Genomic DNA, 26,790 nt, shown 5'->3' on the forward strand with positions numbered 1-26,790 from the left:
AAGCTATTAGTAGCTTTTACCCGAGTATTAGGGAACGAATTTGCTTCCAAGTTTATTGTACGGTTTAGTCGTACGATGTCTGATCTGTTGTGCTCTTCTCAGTCTCCTGAATGCTTACGAATTCGAGTTGTGGAAGTTTGGTCTGATGTCGTACAGTCTTTGACACACCATGCAATGTCGTTGAACGAGGGACAATCAGCAGAATCTGCTGATATATCGGAGACACCCTGCACAGACATCGTCTTGTCAGAAGTAGTGAAGTTTTTTGAAGGATTACAGGAAACCCGAACATCAACATTGGAATCTCCGCCTGCTTCTAGTAGTAGTGCAATCACATTCTTAAAGAGGTTGTTTGACAATTTACTCTCATCGGATTGTACTGTCGTACATGTAGCACAGGCAAGGGTTATGTTGCAGCAATTGCTACCCATGCTGTGGATTGAGGCTGCCAGTGCTTTACAAAACCATATTCAAGCTATGGCGTTAGATCATTTAGATAAAGAGGAGTTTGACCGATTTCACAAAGACGTCAGCTTCCTTTTAATGCTAAATTCTGATTGCTTTGTATTACATGATCAAGAATATCAGTTGCAAGACACCTTGTTTATAAAATTTGCAAAGAAAGACGTGAAGGAATGCGTACAAGGTGTTTCATTGCTTTTTCGGTGTGAAGTAAAACGACGGCCAAAGGCCTTTTCTGAGCTCTTTTGCTCTTTGCAGCTTGATGGTGATAAACAAGTGACGACAACATTCTTTCAATTGGTTGCTGCTGTTGACGAATACAACCCCGTAAAGTTACTAGCTTCAATTGATGAGAAAGCGCTGGCAAAAACTACTGACGTCATCATAAAGTTACTGAAAACATTTGAAACTTGGAACTGTCACGAAGGGTTGGAAATACTGCTTACACTTCTTCTTAAAGTGTTAGGTTGCAATGACTTGGTTTCACTAAGCTTGGGAACTGAAGACAATATTCGAGTTTTGTCTTTATTGTTGGAATACAGTCCTTCTCTTGTTTCATCAAATATTGTCACAATGATTGCCAGTAGTGCAAACGACCGACGAACATTGCTTGAGATTGCTCTCTGTGATGGGAGAATGGTAGTAAACGATATTGCCTCGTGTCACGTTTCCGACAAGACATTTCTGGAACTTTTATCGGTCACCATGACGTTTAATGTGCCAGGAGAGACGTCCCGGTTGTTTGGTGAAGAGCTGATTCAGACTTTAGTTGCAACCTTTGCCGACAGCGAAGCGGTAGCTATTGAGTGTCGAAAAAAACTTACGGGTTTGCTGCAAATACTTTCTGATAGAAAAGGTAGTAGTGGTAGGTCGAGAGTGAAAAGTGGTCAGACTCAGCTTGAAGATTTGGTTAGAAAGGCTTTGAAGCCCGTTTGTCCCATTTTGTCAAAATGTGCTGCTAGGAAACTAGGTTTTCGGTCACAAGGTGAGTGTGAAGCTGATGCTGCTTTGGCTCTACGTCTTTTGTATCGATGTCTACACGTGGAAGAGAGTCGCACTGTAGCTTGTTTGAGTAGAATATTTCCTGCGGTACCGCTCACCACTATTCCCTCTAGTGGCGCGGACACAACTGACACAATTTCACACGGGTCAGTTTTTAGAGAGAAACATGTTATACAACTAGTTATGACTACACCTACAACATCTTCAGTAACGGTCCAGAGGGCACCGCAAGCAGTAACACATAGCGACTTCTTAGACATGGGTGAGATCGTGCTAAAGGAAAAGAAGAAAGCGGAATCTTTACATCGCGAAGCGGTACTACCAAATGCAACTAAAGCGACAGGGTTCTGTGAAGTGGACTACTTGAAAAAGCCAAATGAAGTTCGTGAAACTATCCCTGTTCCAGTGGGATTTGAACATCATGTGCCAAAAACGTCTCTTGTTTCGGTTGATTCGACAAAGCGAAATATTCAACTAATTTTGGAAAGTCAGAAAGCAGGATTTCCTTTGCTCGTTGAGGGTGAAACCGGAGTAGGAAAATCAGCGGCAGTCATGGAGGCAGCACGATTACTCAAGCGGCCATTGATTCGTTTTAATTTGTCATCTTCAGTCACATGTGGTGACATCATTGGACGCGTCTCATTGTCATCTGCAGAGCAGACATCTTCCCTGTTGAGCTATCAAAAAGGACCTTTTACAGTTGCCTTTGAGAATGGTCTGTGGCTCTTGCTCGATGAACTGAATCTGGCTTCAGATGACATTCTTCAAGTCATCGAATCAGCTCTTGATACAGGTATGCTTTCTATTGACGCTCCGTCCGACCGCTCGTGCTCACTCGTACTAAAGCGACACGAACATTTTCGCCTCTTTGCTACCCAGAATCCACATACAGGTAGTTTCAAAGGAACTCGCACTGCTTTATCTGCTGCATTGGTGTCGCGTTTTCAAACTGTTTGCTTCCAGCCTCCAAATACGGATGAATTAGAAGACATTGTATGCAAGCAGCTACACTCAGTCAGTGTTCGTCTAAACGGTGCCGTTGGAAGTGCCAATATTAAAGACTGGCCACGAAGAATGGTAACTGCGCACCAGAGACTCGTACAAAAGGTTGTACCGAAACTGGAGACTGAGAAAGATCAGCCGTACGCAGAAACAACGGTAAGAGATCTGATGAAATGGACAACTGGATTGGTGTCTGCAGTTGGAGAAATTTTGTCAGATAAGAAAGCACTAGATACTCTTAGCGATGATGTGCTCAACCAACGATTCTTGTTTGAGGGTCAGTGTGTTTATCAAACACGATTTCTTTCTGAATTATCTCGTAAAGAAATCCAACGAGGTCTGGCCGGTACCGTTGACTGTCCGGCGGCTACTGTGACAGACAAAGAGACGCCTTTGGATCTTCAGTCAGCCGATGGAACAAATGTTTTTGACAAAGTGATGCTTGGACGGCACGTCTTATACAATCAATTTGGTGTCGGCCAGTCGTCGTTTCATTATACAGGGATGCTGCAGTTTCATCGCAAATTGATGTTTCACATTATGAACGTAAGTGGTGGTGTTTTGTACTGTCCATTTCTTGTGCCCGAGTGGCATAAAAATATTGAACATGAAGATTCTTCACCTTCTGTTCTTCGCGCTGGATTTCGTCTGTATGCGCGCTACCTTCCCAAGTGCTTTCATAAGGATCTGAAACAAAAGCTGAATGAGCTACTGCTGCAGCATTGGAATGTTTCGAATGTAACAGTCACCTTTGAAGACGTAGACCCAGATGCTGTTTCTCCTTTTGTAGTGACTCCTTACGTAAGGGAAATATGGATGTACATTCTTCACGCACTAAAGCATCGCCAGCCTGTACTTGTCATAGGACCAGAAGGATGTGGAAAGTCAGAGCTGATTATGTGGCTAGGATGCCTATTAGGAAAGCAGGTAAATACCTGGTGTATGACAGCAGACACTGAAACGTCAGACTTGGTTGGCAAAGTCGTTCCAAAGAAGCCAGCAGCGTGGGAAGATGGCATTGTTACACAATGTGTTAGGAGAGGTGAATGGTTGTTGTTGGATAACGTGACGGATTCCGAACCTACCGTTCTTGAGCGCTTGAATCCTTTGCTGGAGAAAGACGCCATGTGGGTGTTGACGGAAAAGGGGGAGACCAACAATTTGCTCGATCAGTTTGGAGATGAACACGATTTCCGCTTTCTAGCCACGGCTACAGTTTCATCTGATTCGGGTCGATTAAGAATATCTCCAGCAATGGCTAATCGCTTGACAATCGTATCTGTCACTGATTATGCCTTCACTGGAGAATGTTTCATGAATATTTCAGCTCTATTACTTTATCATGACCATCCCACCACCATACTCAACAAATTTGGAACTAACTGTCAAGAATTTGATATTCTCAAATCTTTAGAACAGTTCTTCACGCGATTGAAGCGAGGAGAATTACGATTTGCGAAGTGTCCTCTTGTGACTTTACGAATTTTGGCACGAGTTGTATTAGGTGCACATCGCATTCATCAACGCTTTTCACGTAGCTGCAGTCTATCTCGAGCTATTGTCACTGCATGCGATATGTGCATACTGCAGCAACTTGAAGAAAAGCAACGCCAGGAGCTCAGAATTTCTGAAGGTCCGTGGGAAGAATTGAAAGTTGCTTTGGCATCGGTGGATCGTGTCCCCAAATTGCAAATTTTTGATTTTTTGACCGAGGAAGTATTTGATCGGAAGGACTTCATTTTAGATCGTGAGAAAACGCCAGAACGCTGTAACTACGCCAACATGATATTGTTTGCTTACTGCACAAAGCTACCCGTTTTGTTAGAAGGCCCTGCAGCTACGGGGAAGACTTCGCTAGTTGAATTTATTGGAAAATGTTTGAAGATAGACGCTGCTAGCGTTTTGTACAAGACTATTAATTCCGAGTCCACGAGCATTCAAGACTATTTCGGTACATTTGTTCCTTGCGGTGACGGCAAGTTTGCTGATTTACGAGGACCCTTGACGACTGCTGTTTGTCACGGAGCGTTCTTTTTAGCAGATGAATTTAATCTGGCAGAACCGTCTGTTTTGAATGCACTCTTCCCTCTTTTAGAAGGACGTAGACAAATTTGCAACCCAGTGTCAGGCGAACGTCTAACCGTCAGAGATGGATTTCTATTTTTTGCAACTCAGAACAACGCTATGTATGCGGACAGAAAACAGTTGCCTCAAAGTCTTCGCAACAGGTTTTTGCAAGCTCAAGTAGGGGACTTTGCTGAGGGCGAACTAGCGTTCATATTGAAGTCTCGGACATTTTCTTGTAAAGTGCCTTTTCAATCTTTAAACGATACCGAGCTGCTCGAGAAAGCGAGTAAAGCTATTGATCAAGCAATTCAACGTACTGGAATGCTACTCGGTGCCAAATCCGCTACGAAAATGACCATTCGTGACCTCATCAAATGGGTGGAACGTTATATATCTTTGGGCCAGTCGACAATGATTGACGGGCGACCTGTGTCATGGGCTGCAGCAGGCCTTACTATGCTTGTACCAAAACTAAAACCTATGCCGTCCATTCAAGAGTCCGTATCAGTCATCTCGACTGCTATGAAAACGGTTGGGTTGTCCGACATTCCCGACGATCTTCAGAGAGCTTCTTGTAATTTTCTGAATGAGAAGCTGATACTAAGTGATGGATTGGTTTCGTTGCAGGCAGAGTTTCCTGGCGATTTACGAGCGATCTCAGAGATGAATAATCCTGAACCATACATTAGAGCATTTGCGCAGTTGCATGTCTCGTTGAAGTGCCACGAACCTGTTCTCTTAATTGGTCCTACTACATTTAAAACTAAATTAGCTCGAGATTACCTTTGCGGAAGCAATGAAAAAGGACTTGATAATGTTGCTGTTGTGCAATTGTCTTCTGACACTCAAGTAGGAGATCTTGTAGGACAAATCCATCCTTTCCGGTTTCATGCTGCCGTGGGAGAGCTGATTAAGATTGCCAAACAACTACTGGAACGTCTTCAGCTACACAACTTAAACAGACGCAAATTGGGTAAACTGGAAGAAGCAGGCGAGCTGCTGGACGCTTGCAGAGAAAAGTGGAGAAACTTTGCAAACGTTGTTATTGGATGCGCCGTCTCTGCTGGAATCGATCCTGTGAAAAGGCTAGAGGATGAAGAAATGGACATTAGTAAGCACAGGGAAGCCATTACATCGGAGATTGTGACGTCTCGCTGTGAAGATAATTTTTCTGTTTTCGAGTCAGACTACGAAATCGTGGAAGATAGTCTACGTGACTCCATTCGGCAGTATTTCGGCGAGCGTAGGGATGAGGCGGCTAGCAAAGATTCTTATGAGATGGACTGTAGTGAAGAGCCACTCACTTCTATTGACAAGAAACCTGTCGATGTTTTAGAAGAAACAGCCGTTGAAGAACGCGAAGAAGGTGAAGCTTCCTTTCATAACAATCTTGTAATAAGCAATGACAGGGAGACATCAATAACAGAGACAATAGAGGTGCCTATTACAGTTTCAAGCAGTCGTATTGATGATGATGACGAATTGAACTACTATGCGCCTATCGAGTATTTCGATGACGTTGCCACAAACACCGTAGACGAGACGACTACTCTAGTAGCCATTGCCAAGCCGGCTCTTTTAATTTCAAAAGATTTTACTGACGACGATTACGTTGACGACGACATGGACGACTATGATCCAGAGGACTATTTCTCCGATGAAAGCATAACGTCTGGTCCAAATACGTCAAGATCTCTAGTCGAAAGTCCGACGAAATTTGAATTTCAAGATGACCTCGATAATCTCCTTTGTGGGTTGGAAAGTCTTACAGCAGAACTAGATGATGAAACCGTGTCCTTCTTACTTAGAAAATATACGGCAACACTGGACCTTCTCAAGAAAGCTTCGACCAACATCAACAGGCCAGTGTTTCTGTTTCGAGATGGTTCAGTTACTCGTGCTGTTAAAGAAGGAAAATCTCTAGTTTTTGAAGACATTAACTTGCCATCGCAGGCTGTCGTTGAAAGACTCAACTCGCTGTTTGAATCCGGCAGAACTTTATATGTCAATGAAGACGTGTCTGCTCTAAACGACCCGTCAACTGAGACCTCGCATCACCTCGGCAATAATGGTATTCAAATGGTAGATGGAGCTCAAATATTGGCTACAGTACATGTTGACAACTTGTCTGAAAGCATTAACTTAAGCCCGGCTTTACGTTCTCGGTTCTCAGAAGTTCTAGTTCCGCAACTGTCTTTGAAAGATATTGGAATGATTTGTGAAAACCGCTGTCTGAATACAACCGGTTTGAAAACATGCGCAGCGATGATACGGACCGCAATACTGTCAGTGCAGGAAGAACTTTTCAAAGGTGGGCTTGGTTACTTCACCTTAAAAGAAGCTATGACACTGATAACAACGATGGATGGATTAGACGTTTCTCTCAGAAGAGCAGGAAGTGCGGCTGACTGGATTAACCTCTTTCTTATAGCAGGAAGATTGGTTTTACTAGACTCGGTTGCATCTGACAAAAAGGATGTTGTTAGCAAGGCATTGCTAGGCATCGTAGAACTTCCCATTAGAGATTTTGAAACGAACGGCAAGACCGTGGTATCAAAAGAAGTACGAGATTGGATTAAAGGCACCGATGATTTTGCCAAAGAAAACATAACGGATATGATAGAAATTATGAACGGATACATCAAGGTGAAGCAGTTGCCTATCGCGGTGGCCGCAAGCCAAACTGTGTCAGACAAACTGGACGACGACTTTTTACGAGCAATGTTTCAGTTTACAACTACAAGAACAAGTTTAGACAATGTCACTAGAATTTTTGCTTCGTTAGCATCCAACTCTGCTCTTCTTCTTGAGGGTCCTCCAGGGATAGGAAAAACTTCCATTGTGGAGCAGACCGCTAAATTGCTTGGATTCGAAGTCGAAAGAATTAGTTTTACAAAAGACACGTCTGCTGATGTTTTGATTGGGTCACACATCCCGAAGACAGACAAAAGTACTGGTGAAATGGTATTTACTTGGAAAGCAGGACGAGTGTTGGAAGCGTACACTGGCGGTCGTTTCTTGCTGCTTGATGAAATCAATCTAGCTTCACAAGAAGTTCTTGATGAGCTAAAGACAATTATAGATTCAACCGTTTTCCAGTATACTGTGAGATGACTCGATCAAACAGTGAACCGTCATTCAGAATTTAGAGTGTTTGCTACTATGAATCCAACCTCAGTGGGAGGTGGCAGAGCCAAGCTACCTCAATCTGTTGAGAGTATGTTTGTTAAAGTACATTTGCAAGAGTACTCGCTAGAAGAAGAAGCACGTATATTTCTTGATCAATTTGATTCTAAACGTTTAGTGGGTGATGATGATGGACGTATAAAGGAAGACTTGCGGAATCTGGTGCAGCTGCATCGTGACGTTAAAGAGTTGGTTGATCGCAAAGAAATTGGAAAACAAGGCGGACCATATGAACTCAATGTTCGAGACCTTCTAAAAATGAGAGACGTGTTGTACGGAAATATCTTTTCTCTGCGGTCACATCTTCAACTAACCGACGGTGAACGCCAATCTAAGGTAGCAAGACAAGCTTTTGTCAACGACAACGCTCGTATTGCAGCTTTACGAACGGCGGGCGATTTGGTATACAGCAAACGATTTCTTAGTCTTGAAGATCAAACAAAGGTAATGACGGTCGTAGACAAGTTATTTCCGTCTGTGGGTATAGCCGACAACATTGTTCAAAATGTTACCATAGACACGAACTTGCCCAACAGCGTTCAGATTGGATTTGTATACCTGACAAAGGGTCACGAAGAATCTCCCTTCACACCCCTTTTTCCAACGACGACATTGAATCAGCAACTTCAAGTCCTTGCATCAGCTGTTGTCAGCGGACGTGTGGTCTTTTTGCAGGGGCCAACATGCTCGCGTAAAACATCACTTGTGTGTGAGTTATCGCGTTTATGTTGTCGCAAACTTTACGTTATACCGCTAAGTGAAGATACTGATACCGACCGTCTTATTGGTCACTGGACACCACGTCGCATGTACAACAGTTCTGCTCTTCCGATCGATATGTGTTGCTCAACATTTTCTAAATGCTTGAACTGCTTGCTGAGTTTGGGCTTGTTGTCTACTAGTACGGATGACGTGCGGATAAAGTTGCTCCGTGATATTAGTGAAGCACTGGAGGAGTTTGAAAAGGCGGGTTCTGAAAATACTGAGGCTTTGATAAACGCTTTCACTACACTGTGGAGAGCATTTCAGCGTCTTGTCGGCACGCTTGAGATAAAAGCTGAAGAGACAGACTTTAGTTCAGTTAGAGATCAGTTGATCAGAGAGCAGACAATTATAAATGGAGCTTTGCAAGTACTGACACAATCAAAGTCTACTTTGACCACCAGCACCACAGGATTCGAATTTGTTGAAAGCACACTCGTGCAGGCTGTTCGCAAAGGCGATTGGGTTTTGCTCGACAACTTGTCTGCAGCTCCTTCTGATGTCATAGAAAGAATCTTGTCATTGGCGGAATCTCCACAAAAACTTCATTTGTTTGAAAGTCCACAAAATGAAAAACTGTCAACTGGAAATGGAATTAGTTCAGGGTTTCGACTATTTGCTACGGTGGATCCTACTCGTCACAAGCAGACACAGTTGTCGTCAGCGTTTCTTAACCGTGTTATCAGCATTCAGTTGCCAGACGTTGATTATGATGCATTGATCAAACTTCGACAGTCGCGCGAAGCGTCTTTAGCCGACACGGAGTTGTATAAGATTATTGTCTCACAGATGCAGAGCGTTACTGCTTGTCGAGCGTTGGCAAAGACGCTTGTTAAAATACATTGTGAATTGCGCGATAAGTGGTTTCGGGGTGATTTGAAGACTGTCGGTGATGTGCAGCTAACTTTCCGAACAGCCTTAAGAACTTCACAGCAGATTGCTTACATGAACCGTTTAGGAGTAAACCCAGTCAAAGCTATGGTGATTGCTGTTGGACAGCACTACGTTAAATGCTGCAGACTAGACGGTCAACGTCACGTTCTAGCCCTTCTTTGTCAACAACTAAGCTGTAAACGCACAGAGGAAGACTTGCAGCACCTTCCTAAACAAGATGACTGTTGGTTGTCTGAATCTCAGGCAACGATCCTTACTTTATTACCAAATATTCAGACTACGCTTGCAAACCTTGTCAGATTTGTTCTTGAGTGCTTGTGTTATCATTTGAAGGCTTTGAAGAAGGACAAGAGAGCAAAAGAGGATGTTTCATCGGCCGTGCATGCAATCTCAAGAGCAATCGATAGTCTACTGGAGCAAATTTCGACTACCGACGAACTCAAAAGGCGTCTTGCCCAAATACGTTCGCGTTGTCAGTTAATAAAGTTAAAGGGACAAAGCATTGCGTTTTCAGAGTTAGTAGAGGCCGTTGAGCAGTATGTCACAACATACGGAAATGTGTCTTTATCAACGTTATCATATAAAGTAAGAGATGGTTCAGAATTAGCATCTACTGCAGACAGTGTAAGTGCAGCTCTTCTTGTTATGGGATGTGAGATAGAGACTTCTATGTTAAACTCCTCTTTTGAAGATGCTTTTCGTAATCTGAACATTGCTGACGAGGTCTTAAGTATTATCAAATTAGCACAAGAAGCTATCGATCAACACGCATGGCTGTCCGTGTATTCGGTGCAGTTAAGCGAGAGGAACGGAGCAAGTGCTACAGCAATACAAATCGGTCTCGATAATGTTCGAAATGCCATATCTGTGTGTTATCAGCATGCTACTGTTGTTGATCGTGTTAAAGAGCCTTTGGGACTACTAAAGTTGGCTGTAGACAATCTGCAGCGAGACTTTGCTGGACATGCTACAAAAAGCGCTACAATACTAACAACAGTTCATCGTATACTTCAAGAACGGATTGCCATCAACTGTGACCGAGATCGTCTACTTGAGTTCTTGAATAATTACAAGCTGCTTCCAACGCAAAACGTGGCACAATTAAAGTTGCTTCTTTATTCCATTGAAATGCTCTTCGTCTCGAGCTCTTCTGTTCCACTCGCTCTCCGTGAAGTGAGTAATGTGGAATCGCCTGATTTAGTAGAGAAACTGCGAGATATGTCATTACTCGAGTGTAGTATTGACATTTGTAAGAGAATTCAAAGACTGTTATCGGAAAGTTTGGTTCCAGTATTGAACAAACGATCGTACATTTGTAGCGCGCAGAGTAGGTTAGATAGAGACGTCATGTTTTTTGCTAAAGACGACAGTGTCAGTAGCGATGAAATTGCTGTAGAACGTGACCACCACACCTTGCAGGAATTGCAGCAAGCATTTGAAAACCAAAAAACCCTACTTTTGGAGAGTGAAGATACTCAGTATGTTCGAGAGTGGTACAGTGACGACATCAGAAAGGTTCACTGTTCTATTTTTCGTATGTTAGCTACTGAAAAGCGATCTATTGATACCGACAGTGAAAAATTTCGACGGCTTCTGCTACAACTTCAACCGACAGAGCTGAAGTTGTCTCTTGGTCCTTTGTGGATAGTGGTATTTTCAGAGTTGTGTGAGTTTATGTGGAGTTCGACTTTTTCACTTTACGAAATGTGCTTGATTTCGTGCTATGACGATTTAGAAGCAGAGTTGTCAGGACGTTCTTTGCAAAAAGCATTGGTTTTTGTAGCTGATAGGAAAGGTCTTTATTATTCGTTTGACGTAGTTATCTCAAACACGGCCCAAAATATGGTTTACGTTCTTTCTTTAGAAAGGAGAAGTAATATCAATCGTTCCAGTGAGCTTTTGAATAGCGTGGTAAAAGCAGTTAAAACTCAAACTTCTCATAATTCAAGTTCGGTGGAAGTCATCGATATACATGTGTGCGTAGATGCTTTATTGTTTCAGACAAACAATGTGGCTTGTTTGCTACCTGCGATAGCTCTTAAAGATGTTTCTTTAACTAGACCTGGACTAGAAATCGCTTTTCGCCAAGAGGAGGTTGCTAGATTGCAGAAGAAATTACTCAGCTGCTACCAGAGACTATCAACTGTTTTAAAGAGATCAACTGCTGAAGTGATTGTTCGACACCACGTACTGCAAGTAGTCAACGTAGTTAGTGATCTCCACGAAACTTTTTCTGCAAATTCTCCGAACACGTCTGTGGCTGATATCTACGCAGTGACAGATTGCAAATCTTTTGAGACTCGTGTTGGTAATATAAAGAGAAATCTTGAAGAACAGTTGGATTGTTTTGTAAGCAGTCTTGTTCCACAAGCTGTACAAAAATGTTTTCAGTTTTTAACAAAAGTGGAACTTGCCATTTCTACCCAACTTGCTTGCAGCTCACGCAGCGATATCGAAAACGAACGTTTGCCAAGAGATTTGCGTTTATTGCAAATACTACAAAGACGTGGGAAGCAAAACACAAATTCGAAAGCATTAACACAGTGGAGTTTAGTATGGCGTGCAGTTAGAAAGACGTTGGCTGCCGTCGAAATGCTTGTGAATGACGTTTTTCTAACGGCTGACAATCGATCGGCTAAATGGAGATTGCCAGAGGGCGGTTTCACAAACCTGCAGTTTTGTTTGCAATTTGGAGATTGTACAGACTCCTTGTCGCATATTTGCGCTAAATTTCAGAATATTCAATGTCATTTCTCCAATGCCATGAAATCTCTTTGCAAGTTTGGCAAAGAGGGATACAATGTGTTATCCAACAAAATATTTCAATCTCATCTTCAACAGGCAGTTAGTCTTGTTGAGGGCTTAGGCAAGTTTCTCCACGTGACAGAACTGGAATTATCAAGCAAAGGAAGAGAGGCGTACTTTGCGCTAACCGAAGAAGTGAGAGTTTGTTGTTGTTCCAATCTAGAGGAAACGACTTGTGACTCCGATAGTGTGACAGAGAGTTACCAGAAAGTTTTGGAAAATGCTCTAGAACGGTTTATTGATAGGCTAACAGAGATGTACCGCGAGGTTTGGGACATTGTTGTAACTTCTTCTGTAGATAGTCCACTCTTGTTCTCGATTATGCTCGATATTCGGAATTCGGAAAGCGTTCTGACAGGAATTCGTCAAGGACAAGACAGTCCTGAAATCCATAAGGTTGGAAAGCCAAACTTCCTTGATTCGCGCATTCGTCATTATAGGAATGAAATTGATACCTTGAGCAAATCAAACAGTACGCAGATTGACGAGCCATTACCCGTTGTGTCTAAAGAACTTATACAGAAGAAACTGGAAGATATCATGGAGTTGCCAACTGCAGCTACCTTACCGTCAAACGATTGTGAAAGTACAGGAGAACTCGCTGAATTACAAGAGACATGCAACAAAGCGTTAAGTTTGTGTAAAGCAGAAGATTTTTTCGAAATCGAAACGATGAATAGAAAATTAAATGATTTGGTTTCGTTTTGGTTTGCACAGTCTTGTTGGGAAAGGATTTACGTCGTGAGTAAGGAACTTCATGATAATGTTGTAGACCAGGTGGAAGATGACAAAGCACTTTTGAAAAAACAAGTTCTAGACCAGGTGGAAGATGACAAAGCATTTTTGAAAAAACAAGTTCTTATTGCACATATGATTTCTGCTGTAGACAAAGAAAAGAGACATTCCTCTATTGCATACAAATTGTCGTCACGAAAACCTCTCAGTTCAAACGACACAAAAGAAGTTGTCACGTCGGTTTTGCAAACTTTGCTTAGGAAGCGCTGGCAGTTTTGTCGCTTGGTTAGTAGTTACTGCAAAAAAGGTTTATATGGCTGTCGTTTACTCAAAGACGTTTGCTCGTCTTTAGCAAGAAATCCATTGATGCAGCACAAATTAAAAGTCGTTAACGCTAAACAAGTTCTTGACATGTGTTTAAGTCGAGACAGACTACTGAAGTCTCAGAAGGGAGTATTTGATGACGACACAGCGACGCGCTTACGACCTTACAGTGTCACGATGACAGACTTACACTTTATGCTAATAGACGGTGACATCGAAGGCTGTGAGTACTTTTCGAACATTGAAATAAAGCTAGAAAGAGAGCTTTTTGTTTCGGGTTGTTGTGATTTGACGATGCCGTCATGTCTTGCTCCAGAGACGCGAGAAGCAGAATTTGAAGTTGTCCGTCCTGTCACAATTCTACTTGATGAGTTGGCCAGTGAAAGACGGTCCTGGGTTGGACAATTGAGAGAATTTCACTCTCAGTCAATGAGTTTGTTTATCAATATGCTAAGTAAGTTTTTTCAGGATCAAGACGTTGGAGACGCAGATGTTATTTGTCGGGCGTACCGATCACTGTCAGAGCTACCGGAGTATAACTTGTTCGTTGCAACAACTGGCTTGTGCGGTTGCTTGTGGATATTGCAGAATGTTTTGATCAAACTTTTGGATAACGATAAACTAGAACTGACATCTCTTTTTCGACTGCAGAAAGACAACGAATTGACAGAGCGGGTAAAAGAAACGCTTGATGCGGAAGTTCGTTATGATACCAAGAAAAAGCATCGTTATTTCACGGAACAAGGCGAAAGCGGCAATACTACGAGACACACTTTGGGAGTTACGAAGGAAGACGTAGCACTCCAAGTTTATCGTTTGTTGCCTGAACGTCTTCGCTTAGATCGCTGGCATCATATTAAGAGCGCACTACGTGATATATTGAACCAATTGATTGCGTTTAAAGATACTTGCTCCAACTTCTTGATAACCTTGTGTCGGACGTACGATTCTGCAACTAACGTGAGTGATGCAAAGAGTATTGACGCAGAATCTCTTTCTGGCAATATTGGATTGACTGGTATCTTGCTGAATAGCTCCTTGAAGTATACCCATGTAAGACGGAGAGACAACGATGGACTCAAAGGAACGGGTCAGATACAAGATGTTACTTTGGAATATTCGAATTGCAATGCAGCGGATGTTCAGCAAGCACTGTCTCACGTTACCGAGTCTTGCTACAAAACATTTTCTAGAGAAGCGGAATCACCAGAGTTTAGCAAGAAATTTCACACGTTGGTTCAATTTTTGACGTGTTGTGTTCAGTCTTTATGTGCAAGTGTTGACGACATTGAACTTAAAATGGAGGGACTTACTAGGTATCACAGCGGTAAAGTACTCGAAGAACTTTGTTCTAGATCAAAACAATTTGGCGACAATGTCAAAGAAGTGTTTGATGAGCTATCACGACAGTGTTGTCAGTCTATGACCGACTCGCTAGTTGTGAGGACAAAAGGACAGGCTGCTTTGATGCTTGCTGTGCAATTGAGAGATGAAGCATTTAATGTTCACAATTCTAGTCTTGTATTGGAACAACACTACTTACATTGCTCGTCTTTGATGTTAAAGTTAGTGACTGTAGTGTTACTGATTGTCGAGAGACGACAAAAGCGCAGCAGTGACATAGATCAATTGCGCTGGTGCCTAAGGAGACACGATCCATTGATCGCAGACAAATATACTGGCAAAGATTTGAAAGCTGAGTTCAAAATGATGTGTAACGAAATACGAAGTGCAAAGCGACAACTCTATCGACCACTAGAAAGTTTACTGTTAGATTTCGTCGGAGATCCATTTGTTGCAGCATCAATGGATGCACATGTGGCAGAATGGCTGCAAAGAGGTGTGTCTGATACTTGTTTGGTTGGAAAACGTATAGGAAAAAATCTGGAGTGGTTTATGAACGTTCCTGATCTTAGAAAGAAAGAACAACTGCTAGTCGGAAGCTCCTTGTCAATATTAGCGTCTGTGATGCAACAAAAACTTGATATTTTGGACGATTCTCGTGCAATAGAGGCAAACAGTTTGAAAAACAGTTTTAGTCTATTGGAGACAATTCATCAACTTTATATCGAATTCAGAGATCGAGAAAACGTTCAAACTCCGTGGAACGTACTGTTAGCTAATGTTACCCTTTTGGTTCGGCAGTTACACTGCTCAACATTAGATGCTCTTTTGAGTAAGCTCAACCTGGCTGTCTTGTCAACAGCAACGTTAGAGGACCATAGCACCTTTCGCATTGTGCATTTGCTGGCTTCTGCATACGGAAACAATGAAGATATAATGGAGAGCTTCGAAACTTTAGAAACAGAGTCTGTCGACGTCATGCGCTATGTTACTTCGTTTCTTTTCGAAAGCATATTGACAACAGGACGTGTGCTGCAAAAACACGTACACGAATTACCTCATTTTCATGGTCTTGCATTTGACTTTTCATCATTTCTGCATCAGTTTGCAGAAATTATAAAAAGCTTTGAAGTAATGCTGAAATGGCCAGTCGCAACTGTTGACGCAACGCACACTTTAGAATTACCGTCGTCCCACGCTGTAGTAACAGACGGTCGTATAAAAGACGCAGTTAACGAGATGTCTTCGTTTTTTTTGAAATATGATGTTTCAATTTGGACAATGATGAGAGATACAACAGTTTCTTGGCTAAGAAAAGTTACAGCTAGTACCTCTACAGAAGCTGAAAAGTTTGTTCTTGTTAAGAGAGGTTTAGAAAGTCTCGAGCGTACTTGGAGAGACGGTTTTACTAGCATCGTAGACAGTGTTGCTGGCGACCGTGCTAAAATGAAAAGCACTAATCTCTTGAAACGCGTTCTTCTTGCACCTTTTTCGTATTTTAGTTCGTTTGCGAAATCAAAATCAGACGTGGAGAAAGAACTGACTTCATATTTAGAGCTAAAGGAAAAACTTGAAGGTGAATTGACAAGGGCATGTTGTGAAGTAGAAACATTGTTACTCTTTCATCCGGAAAAAAGCACTAAAATCTATGCTGACGTTGTAAAACAATTGTTGTGTGATGTTGAGAAATACAACGAGGAGCTGATGAAAATAGAAGGAAAAAGAGCTGATCTATTTTGTATTGGAGAAACTCGAGGGTTCAAAATTTCTTTAAAGATGGTTCATCTACGTGTTTCGACATTAACTGAGCAGACTAATGCTAGTCTTTGCTTAAAGAAAGGACAGAATTTTGCTCCAGATTTTGAACCGCACGACTCTTGTCAAAAATGTATTTCAGTGACTGTCGAAGAACTTCCTTCAGTGTTGTTGGTTTTCGTTGTAGATGGAATAAAACGTGCTTCCGCAACGCTGGTACAAAATCTTATTGATACCATTAGAAATGTTTCGACACCTCAAAAGCAGGAGATTACAGTTTCGTGTCAACCTAGCGATTTAATTCTTACATGTACTCTACATTGCGACTACGAGTTTTCTTTGGAGACAACGAGTGATGCAGCTCTAAGTCATCAAAACGATTGCTACACACGTTGTTCTCGAAATGCTAAAGACAAAACGTCTTTAGCACACCGTCTAATTTGTACAACGAACTGGAGTCAGTATTCTCATGTTAGCAAAGTAATAAGCTCGGAAGCTGACCTCTTGCATGATATGGAAAAGAATACGCTTGACAAATGGGAGGTCAACAAGACCGCTGGTGGTGGGGCAAAGTCATCCTTCGTTAACCTCGTGAGAAAAGCAAGCTTAGCAAGAACGAACGCAACTCGAATGGTGAACGATCTCGAAAACAGTTCTTTTTCTGAAATAGAAACATGTTACAGAAAGATGTCTGAACTGTTGTCCGCAAACATTGAAGACGACATTAAAGCGTCTCGATCACATCTTCAAGTACTGACTGGTCTTAGAGTACCACTGTGCCCGACTTATTTCCCAGCAGGAATACTTCCAGACACTCTAATGTTATGCTCTACTTCTTTGAGGAAGCAATGTAAAGAAGCGCTGGCCATGGCAACAGAAGATTTATGCACCGCAAGAACTGTTCAATTGGGGCTAGTATTGCTTGCCATTGTGTCAGCTGAATCAGATGAGAAAGAACATTTTCGCCACTTAGAAAGTATCTGTAAAGGACTAGAGACCCCAAAATGGTTAAGTGAACTGCTGCGCAATCGAGAGAGCTTTTTACAATCGTCAGTCGTTCTGTCTGAAGATTTACGCAAACAAGCACTCTCCATACTCAAAATGAGGACAGTGTATTCCAAGCCGTGTGAGAAACTCTCTCTTTGTCGGGCTCCACCAGTCTTATCTCCAGAAATTAGAAATGAGCTAATATCTCGCTCCAGACGAGAACCAGCTCTTCACTTATTTCAGGATGGATCTCTCTTGAAACCTGTAGTCAACTTCTTGTCAGTGAATATTTCGTCTGTTGTTTCTGAAACGTGGAATCCAACGTCTACTTTCACTCTTTATAATCATTCAAGAATTTATAATGCTCAGTTTCAGTTTGTATCAAATACTGATAAAGACGCTTTTTGTGTTAATCCAGTGAGTGGCGAGATAAAGCCAAACGGTATCTCTCAAGTTTTGGTGTCGTTTGACAGAAATCTTTTAACTAGTGGAAGAAAATGTCCAATTCAGGCCAGCAGCTGGTTTGTTGTATCTATTCGATGTCAGAAGTCTTCTCTCAATGATTCTACTTATGTGGACGAGCAGTGTGCTCAAGTAATTGCTTTCGTTGTGGGTGAGCTCCAGCCTATTGATAGTTGTTTACACGTTTCTCCTCTTCATATTGACTTTGGAGCGATATCTGCTGGGCTTGGAGGTGAGACACAAACCAAGTCTACTGTTGTTCGGAACAATTCTGATCATAACGTGACCGTTTTTGCCAAGCTTGAAGGTAGCGAGACCGAATCAGCTAAAATTGTTTGCAAGGTTGGAACCGAGGGCAAGCAAACTTTGAAACCTAATGAAGAATTTTCGTGGTCCATAGAACCGTTGTCTTTAACGCAAGTCACAGTCGATTGCATACCTCTTGCAAAACCAGGAACAGTCGATGCCAAGCTGACTTTCAGATTTCCTTCGGGGAAAGTGATCCAAACACCTATTAGAGGCGTTGTAGTCAATCCTCAACTTACGTTGTCGATCGATGGAATTCGGAAACCGATTGGAGAGCAAACAAGTGGAAGCAACAAACGCATTCAATTTTCGATTAATGAAGAGAAGACGCAAGAAACTGTTCGCGTCGAGAATAGTGGATTAGTTCCTTGCAAGTTGTTTGAAGTTGTTAGCACCTATTCGCCGTACCATTACCCAACTAGAAGCCCAGCTGCTGTCACCTTGCTACTTCCGCGTACGTCAGTCTTGTTGAAATTTGATAAACGCAGGCTGCCGATGAAATTTACTTGTGGTGGAAGGCAAGTTAATCTAATCAAGGCAAACTTGTTATCAAACTGGAATTCTGGGCAAGTAAGCATTTCTTGCAAGAGCAGCCCTCTAACAACAGTGTCATTGTCAGGGAAAGGAAAACAGTCAGGGCAATGGTCGATCAAAGAGATCGAGGGAAACCAGCTAAAATTGCTGTCACGAATACCGATCGAGTTTTCGTTACAAATGACTGGCATTGGTTCATGCTTTACAAATGTCAGCTGTAGCAATCCTCGCGTGTCACTAAAGCTTTCTCAAATCACCTTGTCTAAAGGCCACCAAGATATCGCTTGCTTGTATTATCCGGCAACAACTGTTGATCGTTTCGTCGTCGACATCTACTATAAACCTAATTCCATGTCAGAGTTACGAGAGAGTAATTCCGTGTCTCACGATGTTTCTATCAGCGGAAGTTCAGAACCAGAGTTTACATTTCAGCTACCAGGCAATCAAAAAATGTCTAAGCACTTTATTTGTAAGCAAATGCAAGAGGACAGAGTGAGTGAAGTGGATATTAATCTAAGAATAGTGGGAATACGAAGATCGGTAGACTATGAGATCAGTGCAAAATCCGTGAACTGTTCTAGCCAATGGCAATCACGCAAAACAAGTAATTGGCGCAAGTGTTCTGATCGCTTTACCGAGAAACTACCAGAGAAAGGAGACATTAGGAAGATAAGGATTACTAAAGAGAAAACTGAAGATTTTGATGTACGCGGATGTGAAATACATTTGGAATGTCCTGACAGTTTTAGAGTTTGGAGTGGAGAAGCATTTGCTTACTCGACTAAACTTTACGTAGTTGATCAAAACATAGTGGAACACGAAGCAACGAGAATATCCATTGGACAAAAACAAGAAGTTTCAATCGCTGTAATGGTAGCAAAGGCTCTTCACCTTATGCAGACAAATGAGGCTTTTCGTGTTTCTGCTATCGCTGTCGTGAAGGCAGTATTTTCTCAGGACGAAAACACAGCAGAAGTTGAGGCAGATACCAAAGCGAACACGATAAGTCGTTTGGTTAATGCAGCTGACAATGAAAACGTCACGTTGATGTCGGATATTTTAGTTGAGTCAAAGTGTTGTTTACTTGAAGGACACATCTTGAAAGCTTGTCAATATGGGCTGCTTGTATGCAAGCTGGCGACAATTTGTAGCCTTAACTCTATTAAGCTAACGCTTTCAGACGGCAAAGAATTTATAGATGCGATTATCGAATGTCTCATCTTGCCACAAACAGAGTCTTGGCCTTATCATTGGCGCGCTGTTTATATTAATCTGAAAGCTCTAATTTGCCTGATTGATTCTGTCAAGACAAATTTAACAGAAGAACTTACTGGCGTGTCGAATTTTTTGGAAGAAGTTATGAAGTCGTGTAAACAATTACCTTCCCAGTATATTGAAATCAATAACGCTGTCAATGCGTTACTAAGTGTCACAGGTGTGGTTTGGTGCAACACAACAGGAGTACACGCCATTCCTCGAGCGGCTACCATGTTATGCGTTCAACAGCCCAAAACTCTGAAGCAAGTCTCTTGGGCATTAAAACCGGTCATTGATGCAGAAAATTCTAGTTGCACAGTAGATGAAGCTCTAAATCTTGCAGCTCAACCTTGTGATGTTTCTACAGTGTGTGCTTATTTTAAGAAATCAGCGTTGAAAGCAGTGGTGTCTTCATCTACTGCTAACTGTATGAGTGCAATTTTAGATTCGATTTCTAAAGCACTTAGTTGTTGTCCATTGCAATGTCCTAGCGTGGACGGTTTATTAATCCTTTTAAACGACTTGTTGTCAACAGGTGGTGGTGGTGTTGCCGTAGCTACTGAAGTTATGGCAATAATGTCTGGCTTTTTCGATTTGCTGTCTGTCAAAGCTACCACTGACAGAATGTTCGATGTTTTGTCACGCTTACTGAATTTTGTAATATTTGATGATACAACAGCTCTTTCTGGTAAACTGCTTCAAGCGTTGGAGAAGATATGCAAAGACGGTAGAAGTATAACACAAACGGAAGGAATTGCTGACGTAATTTTGTTGTACTTGGAAGGAAAATGTGGTGATCACAATTCTTGCTTGGCCGCATTTGACGCTGTTGTAAAGAATGTAACATTGACTTCTACATCAAGAAATCTAGTGTCCAAATTGAAAACTGAACTGAAGAGGCTTGGTGTTGATCCTGAAGGCGTTAGATTTCGAGATCTCGTTGTTTCAGCACGAACTATAGCAAACAACAAGAGTACTTCCGTTCAGACTGTCTTTCCAGCTTTGTTTGACGTAGCTATAATTCTAGCTGAAGTATTTACCGACAACTTCTCGCACCAACTGGCTGATCTCAAAGTGTGTTTGGAAAGGATAATATCGCAGTCGGACTTTAGCTTGATTTACCGCATTGCTGCTGGTTTCAACATCGCGCGTGTTACATACGCTGTTTTTTGTGATCGTGTACCTCTTGCAAGTCGAATTGAGAAACGACTAAAGAAATTAACCATCTGTTTTAACCGTATTACTGGCTATGTAGAACACGAACAACTGGAAAACTGGTTTTCTAAATCCGACGCCACTGTGCGTGAAAACTATCACGTTGCTACCTATAGTAGCAGGTGGTCTTTTTCTTTTGACTTCTTTTACTTGGCTCGTCGCATTTTCTTGCTGGTTGTGTCGAAACAAAGTATCAGCAAAACTGCTTTGCAAGCTTCTCACAAATTTATATCAGCTGGCAAGTTTCCTAAACTTATTTCTGACTGTTTCGCGTGTCCGCTTAGTACACTATCACACTGCCTTGCGGACGTAGTCGTACAGGTTTGCGGCATCGAGCAAGAGCACAATTTAAGGCGGACATCAAAACACATACAAGAAGTCGTGGAATATCAATTGGAACTTCGTCATCGGTTGATAAAGAACCTCCTCTGTTGTGATTTGCAGATATTTTCTAATATCGAAATTCTAACAACCGATCTTGAAATGACATTGATGATATTGACCCGCCTTACCCGTCCAACTACCTTGAAGTGTTTTGAAAACGTGGATAGTGAAACCGCTTGTCAGTTACTGCAAACAGCACTCTCGACTATAGAATGGTACGACATGTCGTTGTTATCCTATTTTAGATTTGTTAAGTTTTTGGATCTAGAAGATCAGGGATTTGACGTCGTAGTCATTGAAAAACTTGAAAATCTACTGACGTCTAGAAAAGCTTGTCTTCCTGCAGAACGAGTAAAACGCGCTCGTTCCGATTGCCAACAGATTCTTATATGCTTAGGAGAACTAGTATCGATAGGCTTTAAGGAAGTTTTGAATCATTTGCAATTTATACTTTCGAAAGAGGCATCGGACGGATCATTATCTTCAGCGACTAACGTAGTAAAGAGAATCTTCAAGATGGCGGGTATGAATGCTACGACCAACTTTTGGGAGGAAGTCATACAGTTGTTTGAAGCTCTTAGTAGGCAAACTCAGACTTCGGTCAGAGAGAGTATTGTTCGAATGTGGAAAAGACAAACAAAATCCATCTCTCATTTCGAGGATCTTCCAAAAGAGTTTTGGGATAAACTGGATTCTCAGTACAGTGATATGGAAGGTTCCTATGACGAAGCTATTCGTTCCAGTTGGCAGCATCTGTACTTATTCATCAAGGTGTTAGATAGTCTAGAAATTGAGTCTCACGCTTGCTCTCATTTATCGAAAATTCTTTGTAAAGTGTACAACCATTCAGTGACAAACTATGCCGATATTTTTCGAGAGCTTATCGACGTGACGTTTTGCGTTGAACAGTTTGTGCATTCCGCAGATTTTGCTTTTGGTCGATTTCTTTGTGAAATTCGTACTGTGTTGGAGACAGTAGCTGTCATCGACGATTCCTATATGAAAAATTTAGAAGTTCTTCTAAGGGATGAACCCAAAGTTTTGAAGAGTATTTCCAGAATTGTAGAAGATGTGACAATAGACAAAGGTTTTCAGTTTTCTCGTGTTTTATTGAACTGTACGCAATTGGCGATAGACGGGAATTTGGTGAGCAATAGCGAACTTCAACGAAAGCTGAATAGCGTCTATGTCGATATTCTAAATGTCTTTTTACATCCTCTGTGCAATGACTTTGATGTAAGAAGATTATCAGATAACGTACTAAATTTGCTTGAAGAAACAGTAAATCTGCTGTTCAAACCTGGAGGAAAACGCATGTCGTTTCACGTGCTGTCTTTATTGCTAGATGCAGTAAGGACGTGTTGGAATTTTGAAGGTTGCAATGCTGAAGATCAATGGAAATGTAATATGTACGGTTTATCGGCCGCATCGCTAGTCACTTTAGCAAAGCTTGCAGTCTTATCAACTACTGAGGAAACCTCGCCAGTTACAGACAGCGCAGAAAACAATTCCACATTCGTCGACTGTAGCGCCACGACTCGTGATTTACTACTTGACACATCATCAGACATATACCAATATGACAGAAAGAAAGAAGTACAGATTGATGCTGACGACACGTCTGCTCTCGAGGCGTTTGAACCCGGCGTTGACAATTATACAGATAGCGAAACAATGTCTGATGAGGAAAACGAGGATTTTACATTCTCAGTGGCTTCTTTCAACAAAGGACACGAACAACAACTGAGCCAAGAGACTGAAAGTTTTTCGGAAATTTTACTGCAAAAGCAGCTTTCTGGCGACGTGGCTGCAAGTGAATTTGTGGTAGCAGAAAACGGCATTCTTAACTTTCCAGATTTAAACGTAACGGTGAGTTTGTATAGCTTTTCGACCAATATAGAGCGTTCATAATTTTTCTTGCATTGTTACGTAGGTCAATGTTTTGGAAAATGCGTGTAAGGCTCAAGACGAGAGCGAACGATTATCAGTCATTATTAAAGAGAGTCTTCCTAAAGTTGGCTTCAAAGACTTTTGCGAAGCAGATATTATTGCTTGTTGTTATGCTGCTAGCGTTTTACCAAGAGCCGTTGCTGTGTGGTCATCTGCCTACGATAGTGTTTGGAGTGGTATGCAAGTGCCAGATCTGGACATGACAAGCATACCTCCTACGTTTTTGATATCATTTGTCAATACTGGAATGTATCTTTTACATGCTGCTGACGTCATTTTGCTTTTTCTTGGCGACAAGTTGTTTAATCCTCAGGTCTGTAGTCTATTTGATTGGTTAAGTACGCTATACGTCGACGATATACACAATTTTTTGTATATTTATTATTTGCAGATTGAAGACATCAAAACCACAATGTCTGCGTCCTTGAAACGTGGTCAGATGTTGCCTAAAGAGTTTCGCAACGAATGTTTGCATAACACGGTCTTTATGGCTCGAGAGGAGGTGGTACGCATGCTTACGACTCTCGGATCGACAAGAAATTCTGAAATCAAGCAACTTCTGACACGTCTGGGATTAGCTGACTTTAACAAAGCAATTCCCGACGATAGTGTTATGGTATGGTACTTTTAATTAATTAATTGCAATACACAATTGTACATTTTTGATATTTTGACACTGCTCGATTTTGAAGAGATAATTGTTTTAGAATAATGATTGCATAACGCTAATTGGAAGTTTTAAAAATCGAAATCAACGTCGTATTGATTTTCATGGACAAGAAGTGACGATCACGAGCTTTACATGCAGCAAAGACACCCAAAACATTTCTAACATATCATTCTAACGAAAATTGCCCGTTAATCTAGCATGTTTAGCCTTATGATCTTACAATGAATTAATTAACGATCTCATTTAAAATAATTATTCTGCTAACTTGCGCAATCTGCTCAGTGTCTCGTCAGATTGTTCGACATTAGTGTCTTTTGCATTGCAGGAGATTTCAAGGGACGAAGTGCAAGACATGGTACAGTTTATATTAGAAGCGGAGCAACATCAGGATAACAGCAGTTTTAAAGAGCGTTTGGAGGCAAGTGCCAAAACATTCGGCTCTACCCAAGATACAAGTTTTCTGTCTTCTGTGGGATCTGTAACTGCTCTAGAGGCAACTAGTCATTCCTTGAAATCAGACGAAATTACAAGAGGTTTATCTCAAGCTACCATCGAATCGTTTAGTCCATCGTCGTCAATTGCTAGAGCTCAACGGTCAGAAAGCAATCAAGGAGCATCAGTACACGTATGGAATGAGAATTTTCTATCTTACACTCGTGCTCAGCGTTTCTCTGTAATACCCCGGTTAACTGACGAGAAGGAAAGCGAAGTGCAAGCAACTGCAACTCAAACAGTGAAAGTTAAAATTGGATTAACATCAAAAGAAGTGCAAAGTCTTCTCGAAAACGTAGGTCTTCGTGAGCAACGAAGCTCAAATACTGGACAGGCAAATCCAATGGAAGGCAATCGCACGCAGAAAAAGCTAGATGCAATTATAAAAAACCGGCGAAAGGTAACAAACGTAACTGTATATGAGCTAAGCAATGAAATGACTTTATTGCATTTCTCACTCACAATTTATGTTTGTTAGACGGATCGAATGACATACACGGGTATTTCATACATATTGGCCGACATGATTGCCGAGTTTTTGCGTCAGTTGCGAAAAAGTCAAGCGGAAGAATGCGAACGACAGGACCTAAGAGGCATTTATACGGTCAGTATTTATGTTTTGTACGCGATGATATGATGAAGACTTCTTTTTTACTAAACAACCTTGAAACACCGTTTAGGCGATGGAGTTTGTGTTTTGTATCGATAACAGCGGTAGTATGGGAGGCAAAAAGATACAACACGCACTGACCGCTTTGGTTTTACTAATGGAATCATTGAACAAACTAGAGTGTAGGTTTGGAGTGATGAGATTTGGAGGCATTGCCACTCAGGTATAAAGCTTTTTGTATCTCATCAGCTTATTGAAGCACAGCTAATGAAAGTTGTTTGCTCAGAGGTGGCTAAAAACGCTTAACGAAGCTTTTACAGAAGTACAAGGAGAGCTTATACTGGAGGCCATGAACAACATCGAGGGTACTCGACCTGCGGATGCTGTGAAGTGGGTCCTTGACAGAGAAGAAGGGTTTTGCGAGAAGAATCGCGATGCTTCAAAGCTTCAAGGAATCGTTCTCTTAACAGACGGTTAGTACAATTGTGGTTGATGTATAAAGTATAGCTGTATGAGTTCTCTCCTAAAATCTAATAGGAATGTCAGGTCAGACAGACAACGCAATATACCATCATTTGCTTAAAGACACGGGTGTAAAATTAATTTTGGTCAACTTTCGAAAATTTTCTGTGGAAAATCCTTCACCTAGAACTAGTGATCAAGATATCAGCGATCAGAAAGAGATTGACGAGGGATGTAAGCAGATCTCCGACTATGTTGTGCACGTTGATCCTAACAACTTGAAAGAAGCACCGCGTCGACTGGCTAACTGCATCATGAAAGTAATGAGAAAGTACTTAAAAAATTCTTTACAGGCAAAAGCACATGAGATCAATCCGTTATCCGTTTCTGCTCAAACGGTTCGAGGCTTGAAACTTCATGATGCAAAGGTAAGGCTCACTAGTATGATAACATAACAACGTTGTCCATTTATGCATGGGCTTTGACTTGTCATTGTTTGCATGTGTACAGAAGTTTTTGCAAACGGCTTTGGAAGATTTGGATACGTTCAAGGACGAGAGCGTTATGCGACTCGCGGAAATGTACCGCACTGAGCGTAAGCAACCAACTGTCGAAGACGAAAATCGTTCGGTCGTAGAACCAAGTGACCCAAATGGACCGGTAGTTTTGCTATTATACTATTAGACAGGCAAAAGATATTCTTGATACAGTTTGTGTATGTTTTGCAGACAATTGAGCTAGAAATTGCAGAAGCTTCTCAATCTTTGCAAACGACTGAACCTGTTGAAGACATTGAAGGTTTACGTCAACTGTGGAGAGACATTAAACTGAAGATGTCACCTCTAATCTACGTTAGGACATCTTATGTTTGATTGTTGTTTGCAGTCATAACACCAGGCTCTACTTTTAGGAGTTGGTGTCCGTATTCAGAGACGCCCTATTTCGGATGAACAAGTTTACTAAATGGAAACCGTCGTTGTCTGGTTCTTCTCTCCACACACCGTCACTTCTCAAGTTCGTCCTGTCCAACTTTACTTACCGTCGAATATTTCAAAAGAGAACGGGAGGTGGAGTATCAAGGTAATTTCATTAATTATTACAGCCATCAGAAATGGGACTCTGT

The 26,790-nt window shown here is 41.6% G+C and overlaps 2 protein-coding genes across 2 annotated transcripts in view; both read left to right on the forward strand.

Moving 5' to 3' along the window:
• The first annotated feature begins 7,695 nt into the window (after window positions 1-7,695).
• LOC134190335 (uncharacterized) lies at window positions 7,696-11,945 on the forward strand. The gene is made up of 2 exons (XM_062658789.1): window positions 7,696-11,748; window positions 11,814-11,945. Exons 1-2 carry the CDS (start codon window positions 7,696-7,698, stop codon window positions 11,943-11,945), a joined length of 4,185 nt encoding a protein of 1,394 aa, XP_062514773.1.
• LOC134190261 (uncharacterized) overlaps window positions 11,746-26,790 on the forward strand; it is a 17,226-nt gene continuing 2,181 nt past the window's right edge. The window contains exons 1-11 of the mRNA XM_062658706.1: window positions 11,746-23,352; window positions 23,417-23,746; window positions 23,825-24,049; window positions 24,429-24,995; window positions 25,074-25,199; window positions 25,276-25,428; window positions 25,492-25,678; window positions 25,743-26,095; window positions 26,178-26,327; window positions 26,396-26,518; window positions 26,578-26,747. Coding sequence (XP_062514690.1) covers window positions 11,968-23,352; window positions 23,417-23,746; window positions 23,825-24,049; window positions 24,429-24,995; window positions 25,074-25,199; window positions 25,276-25,428; window positions 25,492-25,678; window positions 25,743-26,095; window positions 26,178-26,327; window positions 26,396-26,518; window positions 26,578-26,747 — 13,769 coding nt within the window. The 5' untranslated portion in view covers window positions 11,746-11,967. The remainder of the gene's footprint in view (window positions 23,353-23,416; window positions 23,747-23,824; window positions 24,050-24,428; window positions 24,996-25,073; window positions 25,200-25,275; window positions 25,429-25,491; window positions 25,679-25,742; window positions 26,096-26,177; window positions 26,328-26,395; window positions 26,519-26,577; window positions 26,748-26,790) is intronic.

Source organism: Corticium candelabrum, chromosome 14, assembly GCF_963422355.1.
Source record: "Corticium candelabrum chromosome 14, ooCorCand1.1, whole genome shotgun sequence".
Classification (NCBI taxonomy): Eukaryota; Metazoa; Porifera; class Homoscleromorpha; order Homosclerophorida; family Plakinidae; genus Corticium; species Corticium candelabrum.